Source organism: Oncorhynchus tshawytscha, linkage group LG31, assembly GCF_018296145.1.
Source record: "Oncorhynchus tshawytscha isolate Ot180627B linkage group LG31, Otsh_v2.0, whole genome shotgun sequence".
Taxonomy (NCBI): Eukaryota; Metazoa; Chordata; class Actinopteri; order Salmoniformes; family Salmonidae; genus Oncorhynchus; species Oncorhynchus tshawytscha.
In genome coordinates, this window is record NC_056459.1 from 20,184,358 (window position 1) to 20,203,494 (window position 19,137).

The following is a 19,137-nucleotide window of genomic DNA, read 5'->3' on the forward strand; positions in this document are numbered from 1 at the left end:
AATTTAATTAAAATGTATATTATTGGATGGGAAACACGGCACCTAACAGTCACGCTGGCATGAATGATTCGGGAGACAGGCGCAGGAAGGCGTAATACGTTTTTTAAAATTATACCCCAAATTACGGCGTGCTGTGTAAGGGCACGGGGACGAGGACCAAACAAACAAGTACATAAAATACAGGGTTGAAACCCAACCGGCCCAGGGGTGGCGGCGTCGGACGGGCCATTTGGGACTGCTGAAGTTGCGTTGTCGGATGGACCCGAGGTGGCGACGTCGGACAACTCAGTTGCAGCTGACGAAATTACAGCGGGGCGCCGGACGGACCAGTCGCAGTGTCATCGGTCGGACCATTCCCCCTGTTTCCTTCAATGGTCGTTTATTCTGTCATGTTGGTAACAATGATTCGGGAGACAGACGTCAGAATGCATAATAGGGTTTTTTATTACGCCCCAAATTACGGTGTGCCGTGCAAGGGCAAGGGGACGAAGACCAAACAAACAAGTACATACAACATAGGGTTGAAACCCAAACAAAAGAGCGAGGAGTACCTTGAATAAATACACTCGCGCACAATGATTAACACACGGGACGAGGCCCGTGATCATATGCGCAATCCACCAGGCGTACGAAAGCCCAAAACACACAGCACAGGTACTCACACGCACAATTTGACATAGTAACAATAAATCGACAGCACCATGGTGAACAAAGGGCACATATATACAAATACTAATCAGTGGGAATAGGGGCCAGGTGGCGCAAAGAAAGTTCCAGGGGGATCCGTGACACTAACCCTCGACGCGGCCAGTGATCTTCTCTCACATAAACTGGGGTTGCCTCTTGCTCTGCTAATGTACTAATGTATTAATTTACTGCTAATGTACTGTAGGTGCTAGATCAAGTAGATGACAGTTCCTCCACAGATGACTTCTATCACAAACGCTTGTACATTTTTAAGGCTTGCCATCCATAAATGTTTTATTGTGAAATTGTTTTACACAGGCAGAGCACCACACCTGCTGCACACTGCTATCGTTTTGGGACTTCTGTGTAGTTCTATACATTGGGCCTGTTCCTAACATTTTCCCACCTGCATATTGTACATGTTCTGTATAACCCAAATTAGGATGTGGTCTATACCAGGATTGGGATCAATTCCGTTTAAATTCCAGTCTATTCATAAAGTAAACCAAATTGCAATTCCAATTTCAAATGTTCCTCATTGAAAAGCGTTGAAGAGAATTAGCATTGGAGGGGGGATTTGAGGTTAAACCCGACAGCGCTCTGAGCCGGAGGGGTCTGATGTCTCTGCCTCTGTTTCAGTGTGGGTAATGCAGAAGACTTTAGATTGATAATGGTAATGATATGGCACAGCTCCAGCTTGTGGCGGCCAGTCAGCCTTGATTCATGTGACCGTGTCCTTTAATGACACATCCCGTCAGTCATCAATAAAGGCCGGAGGATGTGGGGGGTGTGAGGAATAGGGGGGCGAGAGAGGTCTGTGTATGACCTCTGTGCTCTGTTCCTCCTCCTCCGTGCTGCACAGTCACGTGGACAAATCACCTGCACACTTCAGAGGCAGGCTACTCGTCTTCCAGACGTGTGTTGTGGGCGAGAACCAGATACACATTGTACTCTTTATGCATATTAAGGTATACGAGTGTAACATTTTTAATGGGTGGATATACACTGCCTTCAGAAACTATTCACACCCCTTGACTTTTCCCCCCCCAAAAATGTTGTACAGCCTGAATTTAAAAAGGATTATATTAAATTGAGATTTTTCTTCAATTTTCATATTACAAAGTATTTTTTGTAGATCGCAATCTAGAGTCGATTGACACAAATATGTAAGTTTCAACTAGAGATCTGTTTTTTTACATTGGATTTGTCTCAATCCACCGCATCCTCCGATATCGCACTTCCATATCTACGGTGAAAGGTGCCACCCCCCTCAACAGATTAGACTTTTATTAAGGACCAAATCCATTTCAATCACACTTTGTAACACAACAACATGTGGTAAAAGTCGAGGGGTGTGAATGCTTTCTGAAGGCACTGTAGCTATCCCTCTGGGACTTTATGCATATTGTCTTTATACACTTAGTTTATGCTTTGTATACTCTCCATACGTTTATACATCTGACCAGGGGGATGTACAGTACCTATCAGTGTGTGACTAATAGAGTATAGTTGAGGGTTCTCTTTGTAGTGTTCTTACCAGGGGGACAGGACTAGCAGTGTCACCCTGCTACTGCTGCTACCGTCCGACTCTGACGCAGAACACTCAGTCTTTTTCCTTTCAACATTACCCTATGAACATTATTTTGAGTTGTATGTCCTAATGTCATTGAGTTATGAATAGTAAGCAGCATTAATGTACATTTACTTGACTTTGGATTTTGAAATGTGTCAATGTTTATGTAGGTCTGCTGACTTACAGTCTGCAAGTTGCAAGTTTTCGTAAATGTTTTTACTTATGTAGCTACAATGTCTGAACACTGTTCAAAACAAAGCATTCTCTTTTTGGATTGACCGACACATTTAAAGACACTAGTGTTGTAACTTGTTGACTTTGAGCGTGCAGTAAAAAGCCTAATGATTATCTCCTCTTTTTTCCTCAGGTTATCTGGGATGAATGTCCCTTCTCCTATTGTCAGCAACAAGAACTGGCTGAGGCTACATTTTGTAACCGACAGTAACCATCGATATCGGGGCTTTAGCGCCCATTATCAAGGTAAGCCTCTGTTTCAATCACCGCAAAGACGCTTAGGAAGGAGTTTCCTGATGACCTAAAAACAGAACAAACTTGTAAGAGGAGAGGAGGTCCATTTAAATAAGAGTGTAATCCCTGTAAAGCCCTGAGAGACTCAAGAAATAGCGCTCTGAAAGTGAGAAGAATCCTACACTTCTTCACTCTGTCGTCCTCAATGAGTTTTCTTCTTTTTCTCATAGTGTTGTGATCTTAGATTTGCTGTTTGCTTTTCTTTTAATGATCTTTTTTTTTGTTTCAGTCTAAGTCTTTCTATCATCCTGTCTTCTAACTGTTTATAATTACAACTAGAAGAGACAGATATTTATTTTCTAAAGTCAACCGTAAATTCTCCAAGAAATTTTTCGGGCAATCAGCGCTTTTGTTTTTCACTTTTAATTAGAAATGCTTCTCTGTAGCAATGCCAATCATGCACAGCACAGCAGTCAATTAAAAACATGATTTTGTTGTATTTCAAACTAATCAATAGATCAACAACAAATCACTTTTTCTCCTCTTTTTTAAATAGCTGTCTCTTTTATTTTATCATATTCCAAAGCTTCTAAATAAAACAAACTGAAGCTACTGTTTAACAGATCATCCAGAATCATATACCCACTTCTGCATTGCTGTGTGTTATGTTTGTGGAGTTATTCTGACATGCATTTACCATAAACCAAATCTTTCAAAATGTCCTCCACACTAATTAAATTTTATAATATTGGGGGACATGGTTGAAATATGAAATATGTTTGCCTGCTCTTACAGTTTTGGATATTACTTTGGATAAAAAATGATCACCCCTTCTGAACCACCTTATAGGGTACGATGATGTGCTGCATTTCCCAGAGAGGTGTTAGTTACAGCCGCAGGTTATATCTCCAGCAGGGTTAGGCTCAATTCAAATTGAAATCAGTCAATTCAGGAAGTGATTTGAATTTAAAATCCAGAAATGTAAAAACTTTTGACATCAATAGCTTCTACTTTTCTGTTTATTGAGAAATCATTGGAAACATATGCCCTTTTTTCAATAATTTAATTGGAATTTCAGTTTACTTCCTGAATTGACTGCCTTCCATTTGAATTGAGCCATACCCTGCTCTCCAGGGACATTGGGGGTGAAAGGTTAATGAATGTACTCTTCTCCTCTGATCGGAGGTCAGTGTTAGTGAGGACAGTGACAGATCACCTCCTTGTCTCACCACAACTAATGCTTACTAGTCACTCCTTTTTAGCTCATCAGCTGCTTTAAAGCTACATTCTGCGATTCTAAAATTGAATTAAACCATACATTTTGGGTTATGATAGAGTATGAGTATGAGTGTGCTTAAGTCATGAACCACTTCTACTGTAAGTCATATCCTTTAATAGGCAGTAGAGAAGCATGGTTTAAGACCAATAGAAAGAGATGGACATCTGCAGTCAGAGAAGAGCTCAGAGCATCTGAATAGGTTTATTTCTGTCCTTGACACCTCTCCAGAGGACAATGTTATAGGTCAAGCGCTTTTCACATCCTCTGAAAGGGCAGTGTCTGTATGTACAGAGCCCAAAGAAAGAAGAGGGGATGAATAAATGATTTGCTCATAATTTACTAATCTTTGTAAATAGTTAGGGAACCATTTTGCTAATACCCTACTAATGAGCTTTTAATTGGACATTGCTATATACAGTGTCACACCCCAAGGACTTTTATTAAACACAACTTGTATTTATTATCGATATTCTCAAAGAAAAAGGACTGTAGAACGTAATTTATTTTGTGGCTTAGTGCCAAGAACAGCAGTGGATTTAAATGGTCTTTAAAATGGACAAACTTCCCATCAAACAGACTCCCTTCAACTAAAATACACAATATTTGAGAAGTTCAGCACATTTATGGCACTTGATGGAGGTGAAAAGCCAGGCAAGATTGGTTTGTGCCCTTCACAAGAAGATAGAGATTTTATCTTAATGTCTGCTGTTGATGCTGCCGAGGGATGAATTGCCCCTTGAGAACGGCCCTGTGTGCGACTTCTTATTGAGGCTTTACAGGTATACACCACCTGGTGAGCCACAAGCAGCCCAGCTTCAAAGCAGCAGCTGCAAAGTGCCTTAGGACACCAAAACCACCCCAAAATCCAATTTACCCACCTGCTCTGTCTGACAGAAATGCCATCAGAAAAAGCACGTTCCCATCTCTGATTGAACCACAGTTATTGACATTAGCCAGCTGTTGCTCTCGCTCTCAATTCAACTCATCTCTCATAGGAAGTCAGTCAGTGGCTGTCGAATTGAAGCTGTTATTGGCTATGCTGCTGCGGCTCTTCTCAAGACAGCCACTGATCAGTAATGAAATTGAAGCTGCCACGTCTCAACGTAATCAAAGTTTGACAGGGAATTTGAACCCAGGCAATGTACTTAACTATTGTATTTGTATGCGGGCAGCCTAGCTGCTGTTCAGCACTATTATTGAAAAGGAATTAACATACAGATTTAACTACCTGATGTGGATGCAGATATCTACTGTAGTTGCTATGTATGTTATACAAATAGGGGGCCCCTTATAATGCAATTTTACCCATGATCTGGCACAGCATGGTCCTTTTCAGACAACTTGAGGATTTTGAGGAACTAACAGTCAACAATTAGTCCCAAAGATTATCCTCCAGGGTTCTTTCTATCTTATCTTCCCTAGAATTAAAATCGTCCAAATGCCCCTCTTATATCATACTGAATCGCACAGACCTCTGTCACAGGTCAGACAATTTCTCCACTCCTCTAAGCAGTCCAGTCAGAAATAGGACTTGATGCTAATTCATGAACAGAAGACTGGTGTCGCAGACTATCTCTTCCCCTGGAGCTACTGCCATCTTTGAAAAGACCACCTGTGCTCCTCTATCATTAGACTGCAGGCCTGTGCAGAGTATTGTAAATTAGGATTTACCATTGCACATGGGGAAATAATTAATTTGGCAAGTGTTCACTTTTTTCCTGTCAGATGTGATCCTTCAACCATGGGCCTATATCATAATGGCATTACTATTAGCATGTTAGCTTCTACAGCATCAGGCTCCTTAATAGGTACCCAGTATTCCAGACACCGATTTTGTTTTCTTTGAACCTTGTACATTGTCTTTTTAAATTCTGCCAAGTGAGATTTTAAATAATCTTCTTTTAACAATCAGATCTGCATTTGACCTTAAAGCCAGTTGCAAACATACTGTAGATGTAGTTGTCTTGAGAGAAGAGACAGTCACATGAACAAGCAAATCATTGAATCAATAGTAAAGTTGTTTCCAAACACTTTGTAGGGGAATTATATGTAGGGTCCCAAGTACAGATACTGTTAAAAGCTAAATTCATATTGAACTGCACTGCCACAAAGCAGCAAAAGGTGTATCAGCATCCCTTAACCATTACAGTGTCAAATGTTCAGTAATTTGGAGTGGAAAGCCCTTCCCAAAAACTCCACATTAATATTTCAGGCTGTACTTTATGCATAAACCGCTCGGGACAGACATGTATATGTAACTCTAGCTATATAATTTATTGTAGTTATCTTTCCTTTCTGTGACGACTAAGCAGTGAGCAAGACCAGCGTGTCAGGTGCCGCGATTTAATTATAAAAACAAATTACACCATAAAATCAGTCATTTAGTATGCAATCACTTTAGCTCTACATTGGTATGGTTCCCAATTAAGCAGCCAAAGGCAGTTTAATTAAGCATTAAGGCCAGAGGGGGTGTGGTGCATTGCCAATATACCAGGGCTAAGGGCAGTTCTTACGACGCAACACTGAGTTTTTGGGCCACTTAATACCTGGACACTGAAGCTGTGATTGATAGTATACGGTGGAATATGAAACAGACTTGAGACACTTTTATAAAGACTTGCCAAGACTTTAAAGATACAACCTCTAATTTCAAATTCTGAACGGTCCAATGCAGCTGTTTTTATCTCGATGTCAAATAATTTCTGGGTAACAATTAGGTACCTCACAGTGATTGTTTTAGCAAAGAGCAATTTCTCAAGCAAGAATTTTGCCAGGACTGTCTGTTAGTGGGGGAAACCAAAAACTATTTGTTATTGGCAGAAAGGTTTGGAACTCTCATTGGTCTATTAAAAAATGTACCTTCTTATGATGTCACCAGGCAGGCCAAAACTCCATCCCACCAAAACAGGCAGGCATTTCAGGTAGTCTTTCCAAACAGCTCTTACACTAAAAGGGCATTATCATAATTTTCACAATTTTACAGTATTATTCCAACCTCAGAGTGTGGAAATACCGTACCAGTCAAAAGTTTGGAGACACCGACTCATTCAAGGGTTTTTCTTTATTTTTACTATTTTCTACGTTGTAGAATAATGTTGAAGACATCAACAGTATAAAATAACACATATGGAATCATGTAGGAACCAAAAAAGTGTGTCACGCCTACTCCCGCTCTTCCCCTCTGGCGTTTGAGGGCGCCAGGCTGCCCTGCATTATGCACTCCTGCCACCATCGTTTACGTACACCTGCCTTCCCTCGTCATGCTCTTCAGCGATATTGGACTCACTTGGACTCACTTAGTCACCTGTTTATTACCTCCCCTATATTTGCCAGTTCCCTGCTCTGTTCCCCACTGCTGCATTGTTTGTCATATGTCCATGTTACCCGTGTGTTGACGCTGTTCCTGTCTTGTTCTATATCTGTTCCCTAATAAATATCTGACTTCCCATACCTGCTTCTCCTGTCCGGTGTCGGTCATTACAGAATGCTGCAGCCATCACACGGAGCATTGAGGAGTACTGGCAATGCTGTTGGTGGTGACGTCGGTCCTGGGTTGCCGCCGATGGTACCGGGTGTGCCTAGCCAGCTTGTCGGGCTTCCACGCCCTAGCTGCCTCGAGAGATTTCCTTGCCCCGGTTGGCTCGGAAGGTGCCCATCCCACCTCAGGCCTCAGCCGGATCGTCAGGCCTTGTTCGCCCAGCCGGCCCATGAGCTTTCTTGTTTTGTTGGTGACGTTGGGCTTGGATTCCACCACCGATGGAACTGGGGGTGCCTAAGCCAGCTCATCGAGCTTCCACGTCCTAGCTGGCTCGAGAGGTTTCCTTGCCTCGGTTGGCTCGGCAGGTTCTCAACCCACGTCACGCTCCACCGGATCATCGGGCTTTCACGCCATAGCGGGATCGACAGGCGTTCATGCCTTAGCCGGATCGTCAGGTTCCTATGCCTCAACCGGCTCGCCAGGCTCCCGTGCCCCTGCCGGTTCGTGGGGAGTTTACCCCCAACCGGCTTGCCCAGCACCCATGTGTCAGCCAGCTCTCCCAGGTGAGAAGCCGGGTGGCGCCCCTAGAGGGTGGTGGTACTGTCACGTCTCCTCCTGCTCTTCCCGCCAGGCTGCCCTGCATTACGCACTCCTGCCACCATCATTACGCACACCTGCCTTCCCTCGTCACGCTCTTCAGCGATATTGGACTCACTTGGACTCACTCAATCACTTGTTTATTACCACCCCTATATTTGCCAGTTCCCTGCTCTGTTCCCCACTACTGCATTGTTTGTCATATGTCCATGTTACCCGTGTGTTGACGCTGTTCCTGTCGTGTTCTATATCTGTTCCCTACTAAATGTCTGACTCCCCATACCTGCTTCTCCTGTCCAGTGTTGGTCGTTACAAAGTGGTAAACGAATCATTTTATATTTGAGATTCTTCAAAGTAGCCATCCTTTGCCTTGATGACAGCTTTTGTACACTCGTGGCATTTTCTCAACCAGCTTCCCCTGGAATGTTTTTCCAACAGGCTTGAAGGACTTCCCACATATGCTGAGCACTTGTTGGCTGCTTTTCCTACAATCTGCTGTCCAACTCATCCCAAACCATCTCAATTGGGTTGAGGTCAGCTGATTGTGGAGGCCAGGTCATCTGATGCAGCACTCCATCACTCTCCTTCTTGGTTAAATAGCCCTTACACAGCCTGGAGGTGTGTTTTGGGTCATTGTCCTGTTGAAAAAAAATGATAGTCCCACTAAGTGCAAACCAGATGGGATGGCATATTGTTGCAGAATGCTGTGGTAGACATGCTGGTTAAGTGTGCCTTGAATTCAAAATAAATCACAGACAGTGTCACCAGCAAAGCACCCCACACCATCACACCACCTCCTCCATGCTTCATGGTGGGAACCACACATGTGGAGCTCATCTGTTCACCTATGCGTCTCACAAAGACATGGCGGCTGGAACCAAAAATGTCAAATTCTACCATTTAGGCCTGATTTATGCGTTCTCCTCTGAACAGTTGATGTTGAGATGTGTCTGTTACTTGAACTCTGTGAAGTATTTATTTGGGCTGCAATCTGAGGTGCGTTTAACTCTAAATAACTTATCCTTTGCAGCAGAGATAACTTTGTGGCGGTCCTCATGAGAGCCAGTTTCATCATAGCGCTTGATGGTTTTTGCGACTGCACCTGAAGAAACTTTCAAAGTTCTTGAAATGTTCCGTGTTGATTGACCTTCATGTCTCAAAGTAATGATGGACTGTTGTTTCTCTTTGCTTATTTGAGCTGTTCTTGCCATAAAATGGACTTTTACCAAATAGGGCTATCTTCTGTATACCATATGTGTTATTTCATAGTTTTGATGTCTTCACTATTATTCTACAATGTAGAAAATAGCAAAAATAAAGTAAAACCCTGGAATGAGTAGGTGTCCAAACTTGTGACTTGTACTGTATATATAAAACTCTGAAAATATATATTTTTTGACTGTACTGGGCATCATGTTTACAATGATTCCAATTACTTTGGAAAACATTCCAAACATCAACGTTTTTATAAACGAGGGCAGTTGCTAGCACCTCTTTCAAAATGGTCATTGTCACAGAAGCTGATGTCACACTGTGTGCTCACCATTTATAATGCTGCTCTTTGCATTAACTTTAATCATAAATACACCCAGGAGAGAAATGTATTTCAATGGTGCCATTAGGTTTAGTGTGGCTCTCATCTGAACTCATAGCACTCATAAAATGTGTCTTTGAGAACAAGGTCATCCTAAGGTGTGTGAGGTTGGCCCATGCGGTAAGATTTTAACAGTGAGGAGGCAAGACAATGAGAGCAGATTGTTATGCCCACAATGAGAGCAGATTTTTATGCCCATGGTGAAGCTTTTATTTGGAAGTGAGGAATAATCCTGGCGACTGAACAAATATTTACAACCAAAATAACAAACAGGCTGATGAACAAAAAGATAGTCCTAATAAACTTATCTGGATTAACTCATAGTTTAGAGTACTCTAGAGAAAACCCCAGGCTTCAACTATGCCTGAAAATCCAGCAGCATGCCAACCCATTACCCGTCTCTGTCTCACAAAAAATAAAAAGACATGAGTTTAAATAGCACTTCCCATGATGCATCTGACCAATGAGAGACAGCCATATCATGACGTCAATTAACTTTCAAAGGCACACATTACAATATACACATGTTCTGTTAACGAAAATATATGTATTATCATACACACACAATTCAATAAAGGTGCTTACCCCACATAGATACATTTAATAGATGGGTTTCTCAAATCATTAACCGTTTGCAGGGTTAACCATATAAGATATATTGTATCTTTAGATCAAGTGACTGAGGACACAGGACAATCGTCACATCTTGGAATGGACATTGGCTGATGTACTGAACTGCAATAGAGCTGTTGTCTCAAACCGCATTTACATTTTTTTTACTTAACCTTTATTTAACTTGTAATTCTTATTTACAATGATTGCCTACACCGGCCAAACCCGGACAACGCTGGTGTAACACTCTGGGCATAGTGGGTGCGAAGTCAGGCGCAGGAAGCAGAGAGTTCAGGGTAGTGCTATTTATTGCACCCACGGCGAAAATAAGCCACCCCACGAAACACAGGGCGCACACAAAACAAATGCCCCAAACACGGGGACTCAAACAGTCTGGTGAAAAACCCACGAACGAAACACGTCAACATTGAACGTGCTCAGAGCAACACAAAACAATCCCTCACAAAGAGTAGGCGGGCCTACTGGCTAACATAGCCTGACTAATCAGCCTACACACAAAACAGGTAAAACCAATAAACAGAAAGGCGAAAAGGGATCAGTGGCAGCTAGTAGGCCGGTGACGACGACCGCTGAGCGCCACCCGAACAGGAAGGGGAGGCACCTTCGGTAGGAGTCATGACAGCTGGGCCAATTGTGCACCGCGCTATGGGACTCCCAATCACTGCCGGTTGTGATACAGCATGAGGTGTCTTACATCTCAAATTATTTTGTTGTTTTATTTACTATATTATATTTCTAGCTCGGCTTTACCTTTGTGCAATTAACCAATATTTATTTCGTTTTTTCACATCTTAATGTATTATTACCAAAATGTTTGTGTTCTATTAATCCACTTGAACTTGTAAGATACGTTTACAATTTAACACATATGCGGTTATTGTACCAATTGTACAACTACTGAAACGATTTAGTGTCGATGCAATCTCTGTCCTACTCGTGTTGGACACAGGGGACCATCAGTTAGGGTGGTCTGCACTGTGTGTATCCAATCTGTCATCAGTGATGGTTCACACAAGGGTTATGGGTGCCAGGCAGCGAGGCAGCTCCCACTCCGATCCACTCACTGACTGAGTGAAGCAGCAAAGGTTAATTAAGCAGGGAGGTGAAATATGATCATCACATTGTCTTTTCCTTCATCCCCCTGATAACAAACGACCCTGCAAATACCTCTTAGCCTGATTCTAGCCCAGTGAATAATCTGACACCCCAGACAGAGGACAATTACAGTAATCTATCCTCGACATGATGGACGAGGGGATAAGATGCCCCAGGACTGGCGCTGAGGAGATAAGAATACAATTTAGTGTTGAACGTTGTCGTCTCAAAGATCACCCTCACATTTGTTTTTCAGTTGTTGATAACACTACAGGTGTGACATTGTGACAAAAAAGGTATGACAGAAGTGACATGGAATCTTACACTGTGATGCATATGTGTTACATTTGGCCTTTCATGGCCGAGATCCTTCAGTTTGAACGATCCTGACAATGTCTGCAAAAATAAGAAGCAAGTGTAGAAATTAGAAACGGAAATGGTTTCAAGCCTTGCTGCCCACTAACGTCCAGATGGGTCTCAATGATAGTATTTAATCCAATAATTCACCCTAGAATTAAACTCCTTAGACTCTTTGCATGATTCAGTATACAATCAGGTCTTAATTTCACCCAAATGTTGCATATCTGCTTCCCTGCCCTCCCGGACAATACATTTAGGAAAAGTGGCACTCTAATAGTGCCCCAAAATATCTAATGGCTATCGCTTTCAAGATACACTGCATGGCCAAAAGAATGTGGACACCTGCTCATCAAACCTCTCATTCCAAAATCATGGTCATTACTATAGAGTTGGTCCCCCTTTGCTGCTCTAACAGCCTCCTCTCTTCTGGGGAAAGCTTTGTGTTGGAACATTACTGCGGGGACTTGCTTACATTCAGCCACAAGATCATTAGTGAGGTCAGGCACTGATATTGGGCGATTAGGCCTGGCTCGTAGCCAGCGTTTAATTCATCCCAAAGGTGCCCGATGGGGTTGAGGTCAGGGTTCTGTGCAGGCCAGTCCAGTCTAGTTCTTCCACACCGATTTCGAAACAATTTTTGTATGGACCTCGTTTTTTGCACGGGAGCATTGGCATCCCCAAACTGTTGCCACAAAGTTGGAAGCACAGAATCATGGCAAAATAATGTTGTTCTATGTTGTAGCGTTAAGATTTCCCTTCTCTGGAACTAAGGGGCCTAGCCCGAACCATCAAAAACAGCCCCAGACCATTAATCCTCCTCCACCAAACTTTACAGTTTGCAATATGCATTCGGGCAGGTAGCGTTCTCCTAGCATCCGCCAAATCCAGATTTGTCCGACAGACTGCCAGATGGTGAAGTGTGATTCATCACTCCAGAGAATACGTTTCCATTGCTCCAGAGTCCAATGGCGACAAGCTTTACACCACTCCAGCCGACGCTCGGCATTGCTCGGCCATGGAAACCCATTTCATGAAGCTCCCAACCAACAGTTTTTGGGCTGACATTGCTTCCGGAGGCAGTTTGGAACTCGGAAGTTAGTGTTGCAACCGAGTAGAGACATTTTTTACGAGCTACGCGCTTCAGCACTCAGCAGCCCCGTTCTGTGCGCCTGTGTGCCCTACCACTTTGCGGCTGAGCTGTTGTTACTCCTAGACGTTTCCACTTCCCAATAACATCATTTACAGTTGACCGAGGCAGGTCTAGCAGGGCAGAGATTTGACGAACAGACTTGTTGGAAAGGTGGCTTCCAATGACGGTGCCACATTGAAAGTCACTGAGCTCTTCAGTACGGGCCATTCTACTGCCAATGTTTCTCTATGAAGATTGCATGGCTGTGTACTCGATTTTAAATACCCGTCAGCAACAGGTGTGGCTGAAATAGCCAAATCCACTCATTTGAAGGGGTGTCCACATACTCTTGGCCATGTAGTGTGAGTGCCCATCTCAGATGCTTAGCAAGATTTAGTTACTATGACATAAATGAAAGATAAAACTTAGCTATTAATTTCAGCCCCATGCACTTTGCCGATTAAATCCCCTGACCAGCACTTGAGCCAAACATAGTATGTCATATAGAATGAAAAACTAAAGATCCAATGCAGCATTTTTATCTCAATATCAAATAATTGATGTGTTAAGATTATGTACCATAATTGATTGTTTTCAATTAAAATTGTCCAAAAGAAACAAAAATAGCTTCTTAGCAAAGAGCAATTTCTCCGAAAATAATTTTGCTAGGACTGTCTGGGAGTGGTTTGAGTGGGGAAGGGAAAATTAGTTGTTTTTGGCAGAGAGGTTTGGAACTCTCTTTCTTATTGGCTAATTCTTATTAATTAATTCACTGCATGGTGGCGTCACCAAGGAAGGCCAAAACTTCTTCCCACAAAAACAGGCTGAAATTACAGTTGTTTTTTTCAAACAGTTCTTACACTAAAAGGGCATTATCATAATTTGCACAATTTCAAAGTATTATTCCAACCTCATAGTGTGGAAATATCTATAAAACACAAGGAAATCACGTTTTTGACTGCACTGGCTCTTTAATTGGGATATGTTGTCAGGTCACATTTTTATTGTGTTATCAAAGATGTCAACAGTTTGTCAGGGGGTTTTGTAGTGTCTCTGGGGATTTCATTTTGACATTTGAGTTACAATGTGCATAGGGAAATTGCTACATTACTGAGGTTAGCAGAACTGAAACTGCATAAATAAACATAATTTTGCACCAATCTTGGAAGTAATAAATCAGAACAATACATGTTCTATATAAGGTTCTATAGCTCCTATATCAGCTCCTATATCCCAATAAAGTATATCACTGCCCCCATAAGCTAGAGGCTATGAGAGAATGATCAGAGCTTCTTTAAGTTGTTATCGGGCACCAATTTCAACTTGAACTTGATTTGTCCACTTAACTCCATGCTCCAAGTGCTACCATTTTCTCCTCAATACTAGTTGTAGTTTACTACAAGTCCTATTTCTTTAACCTTTTTACAGTGAAGGGTTTTCTAACGGCTAGCCAATTAGACATGGTGGAATGTGTGTCTAGTGTCCAGAGGATGTATTTTATAGACGACCACACCAATGTAATGACATTGTACGTTTTGACTGGACAGATTGGAAATACCATTTGGTTTGTCTCAAGGCCTTACCTGGCCCTTACACCTTTAAACTACCTCCGCTCACAACCCTAGTTCAATTATGTTCTTTTAACCCACCTCCTCTCACTACTCTAGTTCAGTTATGTTCCTACAACACTAACGTGGCTTTATTGGCCCTTTAACCTGTGGCCTTTAGGCAAGGTAGAATGAGATATTGAATCCTCGGTTGCCAGGCTATAGCAGAATTCTCGGTATATATTTCTGTCTCACCCAGTTATAGTGTAGTACCGGCTGCAAGATTATAGTGCCGTATAGTACAGACTGCTTTTAATTTCTTTTAAATCCCCAATAAAGTCAAAACAGCACAAAACAAGTGGAAAATAGATTCCTCAAACACATGGTTAATGTATGGGGTATTAGGGGTACAACCAGGGGTACTTGGACCCCTAGGGGTACTTGGCCTATCCACAGGGAGTACTTGAGAAGACTCATTGGCTTACTGCTAGAATGCACATGAGGGGGTACTTCAGGGGTACTCCTGGCAGAGAAAAATTCAGTTGGTGTTACGGTAAACGAAAAAGGTTGGGAACCACTGCTCTGTGATTTGGTAGGTAACCATTGTCTTGGAGTCAAACTGCATTTTGATTTACTAAATTAGAAAGACATGTTTTGATAAGAGATGGTTGCCTTCCTCTTCGTACATATCCTTTCTTAGTCATTCTACGAATGACGAAATGTCACGACTGAACAGCAGATATCAACCAATAGGCAACCTGTGCGAGTCGGCATAGGGCAAGAAACGCAAATCCATTTTAAATTGACTAATTTTAGCTTCTTTTGGCACAGCATGGGAATCAATGTATAATTTTTGCCTTTATGTATTAATGAAAGAATGCTGACCAGAGGGCTATAAAATGTGAATAATAAACCATTCAGGTTTGGTTTAATAAGAGCTCAGACTGAAGGTGCCATTTGTCAATCCTACATAGTGCATGAGGAATGCCTTGGGTCTTTAAGGCTGCGTTTGAATTGGTCTTTTACCTAATCAGATAAGTTCTGAAAAATATCTGATGTGAAAAGATCTGATGTGATTGGTCAAAAGACCAATTAGTGGAAAGAATTATCAGAATTTGGGCTGCCTGTGTAAACACAGCCTTACATAGTTTACATACTGTATCAGCACAAAGAAACTCGTGGGCTGATTTATCGCAAAGCAAATTAACCAGATCCCAAGAAAGGACATTAAGGCATGGCAAATGATGCTGCTCAAGTGGTGCTCATCGGTGACCATCGAAGTGTCACCCGTAAATTAAGAGGCAGATCCCTCACAGATGAACTATAATTAAGTAAGTCGATTACATGTCATTATTAAAAGAGTTCGTCATCTGTGCCATTATTCATGTTGGGCACTGCCTGTACGGAAGAGGTACTGTCCACTCTAACTGAATATAATAACAGCTTGAATGATGTTCTGTTATTCTCAGCTGTACACACTGCTGACATGAGGTACTATTGGGGACTTTGGACTTTCTGAAGAATTTCAAGTGAAAATATAACATCTAAGCAAGTAGTAACAGGAAACCACAGGTCTGCAGAAGCTTTGAAGCATGCTGTACAGTAGCCGCCCATTGGTCAAAAACTGGTTGAAAAGTATAAATCTGTGTGGAAAACTGATTGGAATATTTTTTTAAACGTAAGGGAATTTCTTATTTTTTACCTACATCCAATGACATGGTCACAGTTTAATTCACGTTGAAATGCAAATCAAGACTTGGCGTTGAACACTTTTTCCTTACAAGTTGGTCTTTTCATAATCGGAATTACACAACCTTTGATGTCTGAAACTCTAAGATTATGTTTTTAATGCAATCTTTCCCCGTATAAGGGACAGGTTAACGTGTATTGGGATGAGTCTTGTCCTTGAGGCAGAACTGAGCGATTCCACATGGTGGGCCAGCTGCAAAGACAAATGGGTATATTGTAAAAATTAGCTTTTTGGTCTTAATTTAATGTTAGTGTTAGGCATTAGGGTTAGCAGTGTGGTTAAGGTTAGGGTTAAGTTGAATTACTTTTATGACTTTGTGGCTGTTCCAGCTAGTGACTACTCAGAGCTGCCTCCAGAACAAGATTCATGAAGAAAAATTCTAGCCTGCGTGTAAGGGTGGGCAAACCTTTTTGATCTCAGCCATCTCTATGTCAATATTCTGAAGGACAACTGACAGTTGTCAAAAACCGTTGCGCCTCTCATTCTGTCATTCAGTGAAACATGTATCGACATATCATAATGAGTTTCACCCCAGACTTCATCTTTGGATCAAGATGTTAAGAATGTCTTAGCTCTATATTTAAAAAAAAGATTCACATATTTTTTTACAGACAAGCTGAATCAGTGAAGCCAATGTCAATGTGCTAGTGTACCTTTCTGTGTTAAATGTGTGAGGCTGTGAGGGTTGCCCTGAACTACGGAACCATGAGAGAGAGAGAGAGAGAGAGAGAGAGAGAGAAAGCACCTCCACAGCCTCACACAATGCTGCATGCTTCTTATCCCACCTATTTTCCATATCCTACTATAATCCTTCATCACCCATGTTATATCTGACAGTGAATCCCCGGGTATTTTTTAACAAGAGCGTTAAATACGTAATGGTAGATGTTTGGGTCTTTTGAACGCATACTGTTTTGGAAAACAGAAAAGAAAACATTTATCATGATGTTTTTACACATGTTGAATGTGATCCTGTTGTTATTATTATTATTATTATTACACTTGTCATTCCTCACAGGGCTTTTGTTCAAATGAGCTGAAATAGTGATGAAAGCCTCCAGCACAACACCTGAAAATCCCTATTTTGCTCAGGGGCAGTGTGTGTGTGTATGTGCGTGCGAGTATGTGTGTATGTACGTGTGTGTGTGTGTATGTGCGCACGAGTATGTGTGTATGTACGTGTGTGTGTATGTACGTGTATGTGCGCGCGAGTGTGTGTGTATGTACGTGTGTGTATGTGTATGTGCGCGCGAGTGTGTGTATGTGTATGTGCGCGCGAGTGTGTGTGTATGTACGTGTGTGGATGTGTATGTACGCGCGAGTGTGTGTGTATGTACGTGTGTATATGTATGTACGCGCGAGTGTGTGTGTATGTACGTGTGTGTATGTGTATGTGCGCGCGAGTGTGTGTATGTGTATGTATGCGCGAGTGTGTGTGTATGTACGTGTGTGGATGTGTATGTGCGAGCGAGTGTGTGTGTATGTACGTGTGTGTATGTGTATGTGCGAGCGAGTGTGTGTGTGTATGTACGTGTGTGTATGTGAGCGGACGTCTGCACTGTTATGTCCCAACGTGCCATTCTGCGGCATAACAAATCGGCCATTCGGTTGCAAAAAAAAACCTTGACAGCCTCCTCTGCCCTGAAGACTCCTCTGAGGATTGTGGCTAAAGGCTGATCCATATTGGCTGCTCTACTCTACCCTGGTCTGGTCTGCCATCCTACAAAACCCCCCCAATCATTTCAAGGTTGAAAAATGAACAGAAGCCCTGTAGGCTACTTATATATGAATATCTTTCTCCTCCTCTTCTTTTTATCTTTTCATTTTATCTTGCCTATTTTATTTCTGTACATTATTCTTTGTTGTTACCTGCTGCTGCTATGATTTGTGCTCTTCTTCATAAGCTTGGAGGATGGGTTTCTTGCTTTTCAATGCTGATCAGTTTATTTGGAACCTGTTTTACCTGATTTCATGTTTTTGTTTTCCCTTTAACTAGTGAAAAGGTCTGTAGACTTTAAATCTAGAGGAGTAAAATTATTCCCAGGAAAAGACAACAGCAACAAGTTTTCTATCTGTGAGTCTACCCTTTGTTACTCTGTTATGGTAAATCTGTTATTTCTGTTTTCCCGTGTGTGCTTGTGCATGTTTGTTTGTCGATGTGTTTCATGTTTTCAATAATTTGGTCATTGCTTTGTTTGGACATCATAACCTGTTGAATGCACGATCAGTCCCCAGCCCACCCATCATGCCTTGAATCAATAACCATTGGTCTTGTGCAGCATCAATAATGATAAGGCATATGTGCACTGTGCAATCCTGAAGGATGAAGGTTGCCTTGTCCGAGCCAGAACAACTAATCCGGCAGGAGAGAGTACACCCCCTGGACAGGACACTAGTCTATCGCAGGGCCTTATCCCAAATCCATCTTAATGCTGAGTGCCAAGAAGAGAGGCATCTGGCCTCATTTTTGATATGACTCAAGAAAAGAGGCATCTGGCCCCATTTTTGGTATGACTCAAATAGGGATCAAAACCACAACCTCCTAATCTCAGGATGTACATTAACCACAAGGCCACTGAGTTGATGTGCAATCCTGGAGTTACACCACCATCCAAAACCCAAATGATCTGCTTCATGCCGTCAAGGAGATATTCCAAAAACAATAACACACATTCTGTTTGCTGATTAGGTCACAATAGCTAACTAGCCAGGTGAAGCCACTGTTCCTATTTTCATTTGCAGACCCTTAGGCTGAATTAATTAAGAAAGATGTGCAAAATTAATCAAGCAAGCTCAGATTATTTATAACTCTGTGTGAATCACACATATTGTTGGTGTATCAATTGTATTACGAGGGCATTGGCTGTATTACAAGGACGTTCTCTGTATTAAACGATAAGTACCCTCAGCAGTATCCTAGGTTTCAAATAATTGAGTAGTTGTGTCG

General features: G+C 42.0%; 1 protein-coding gene across 1 annotated transcript in view; it reads left to right on the forward strand.

Annotated features, from left to right (window-relative positions):
- Positions 1-19,137, forward strand: part of LOC121841470 (CUB and sushi domain-containing protein 3-like) — a 633,380-nt gene that overhangs the window by 286,525 nt on the left and 327,718 nt on the right. Inside the window, exons 6-7 of the mRNA XM_042310031.1 lie at positions 2,628-2,740; positions 18,187-18,264. Of these exons, the coding sequence (XP_042165965.1) occupies positions 2,628-2,740; positions 18,187-18,264 (191 nt within the window). The remainder of the gene's footprint in view (positions 1-2,627; positions 2,741-18,186; positions 18,265-19,137) is intronic.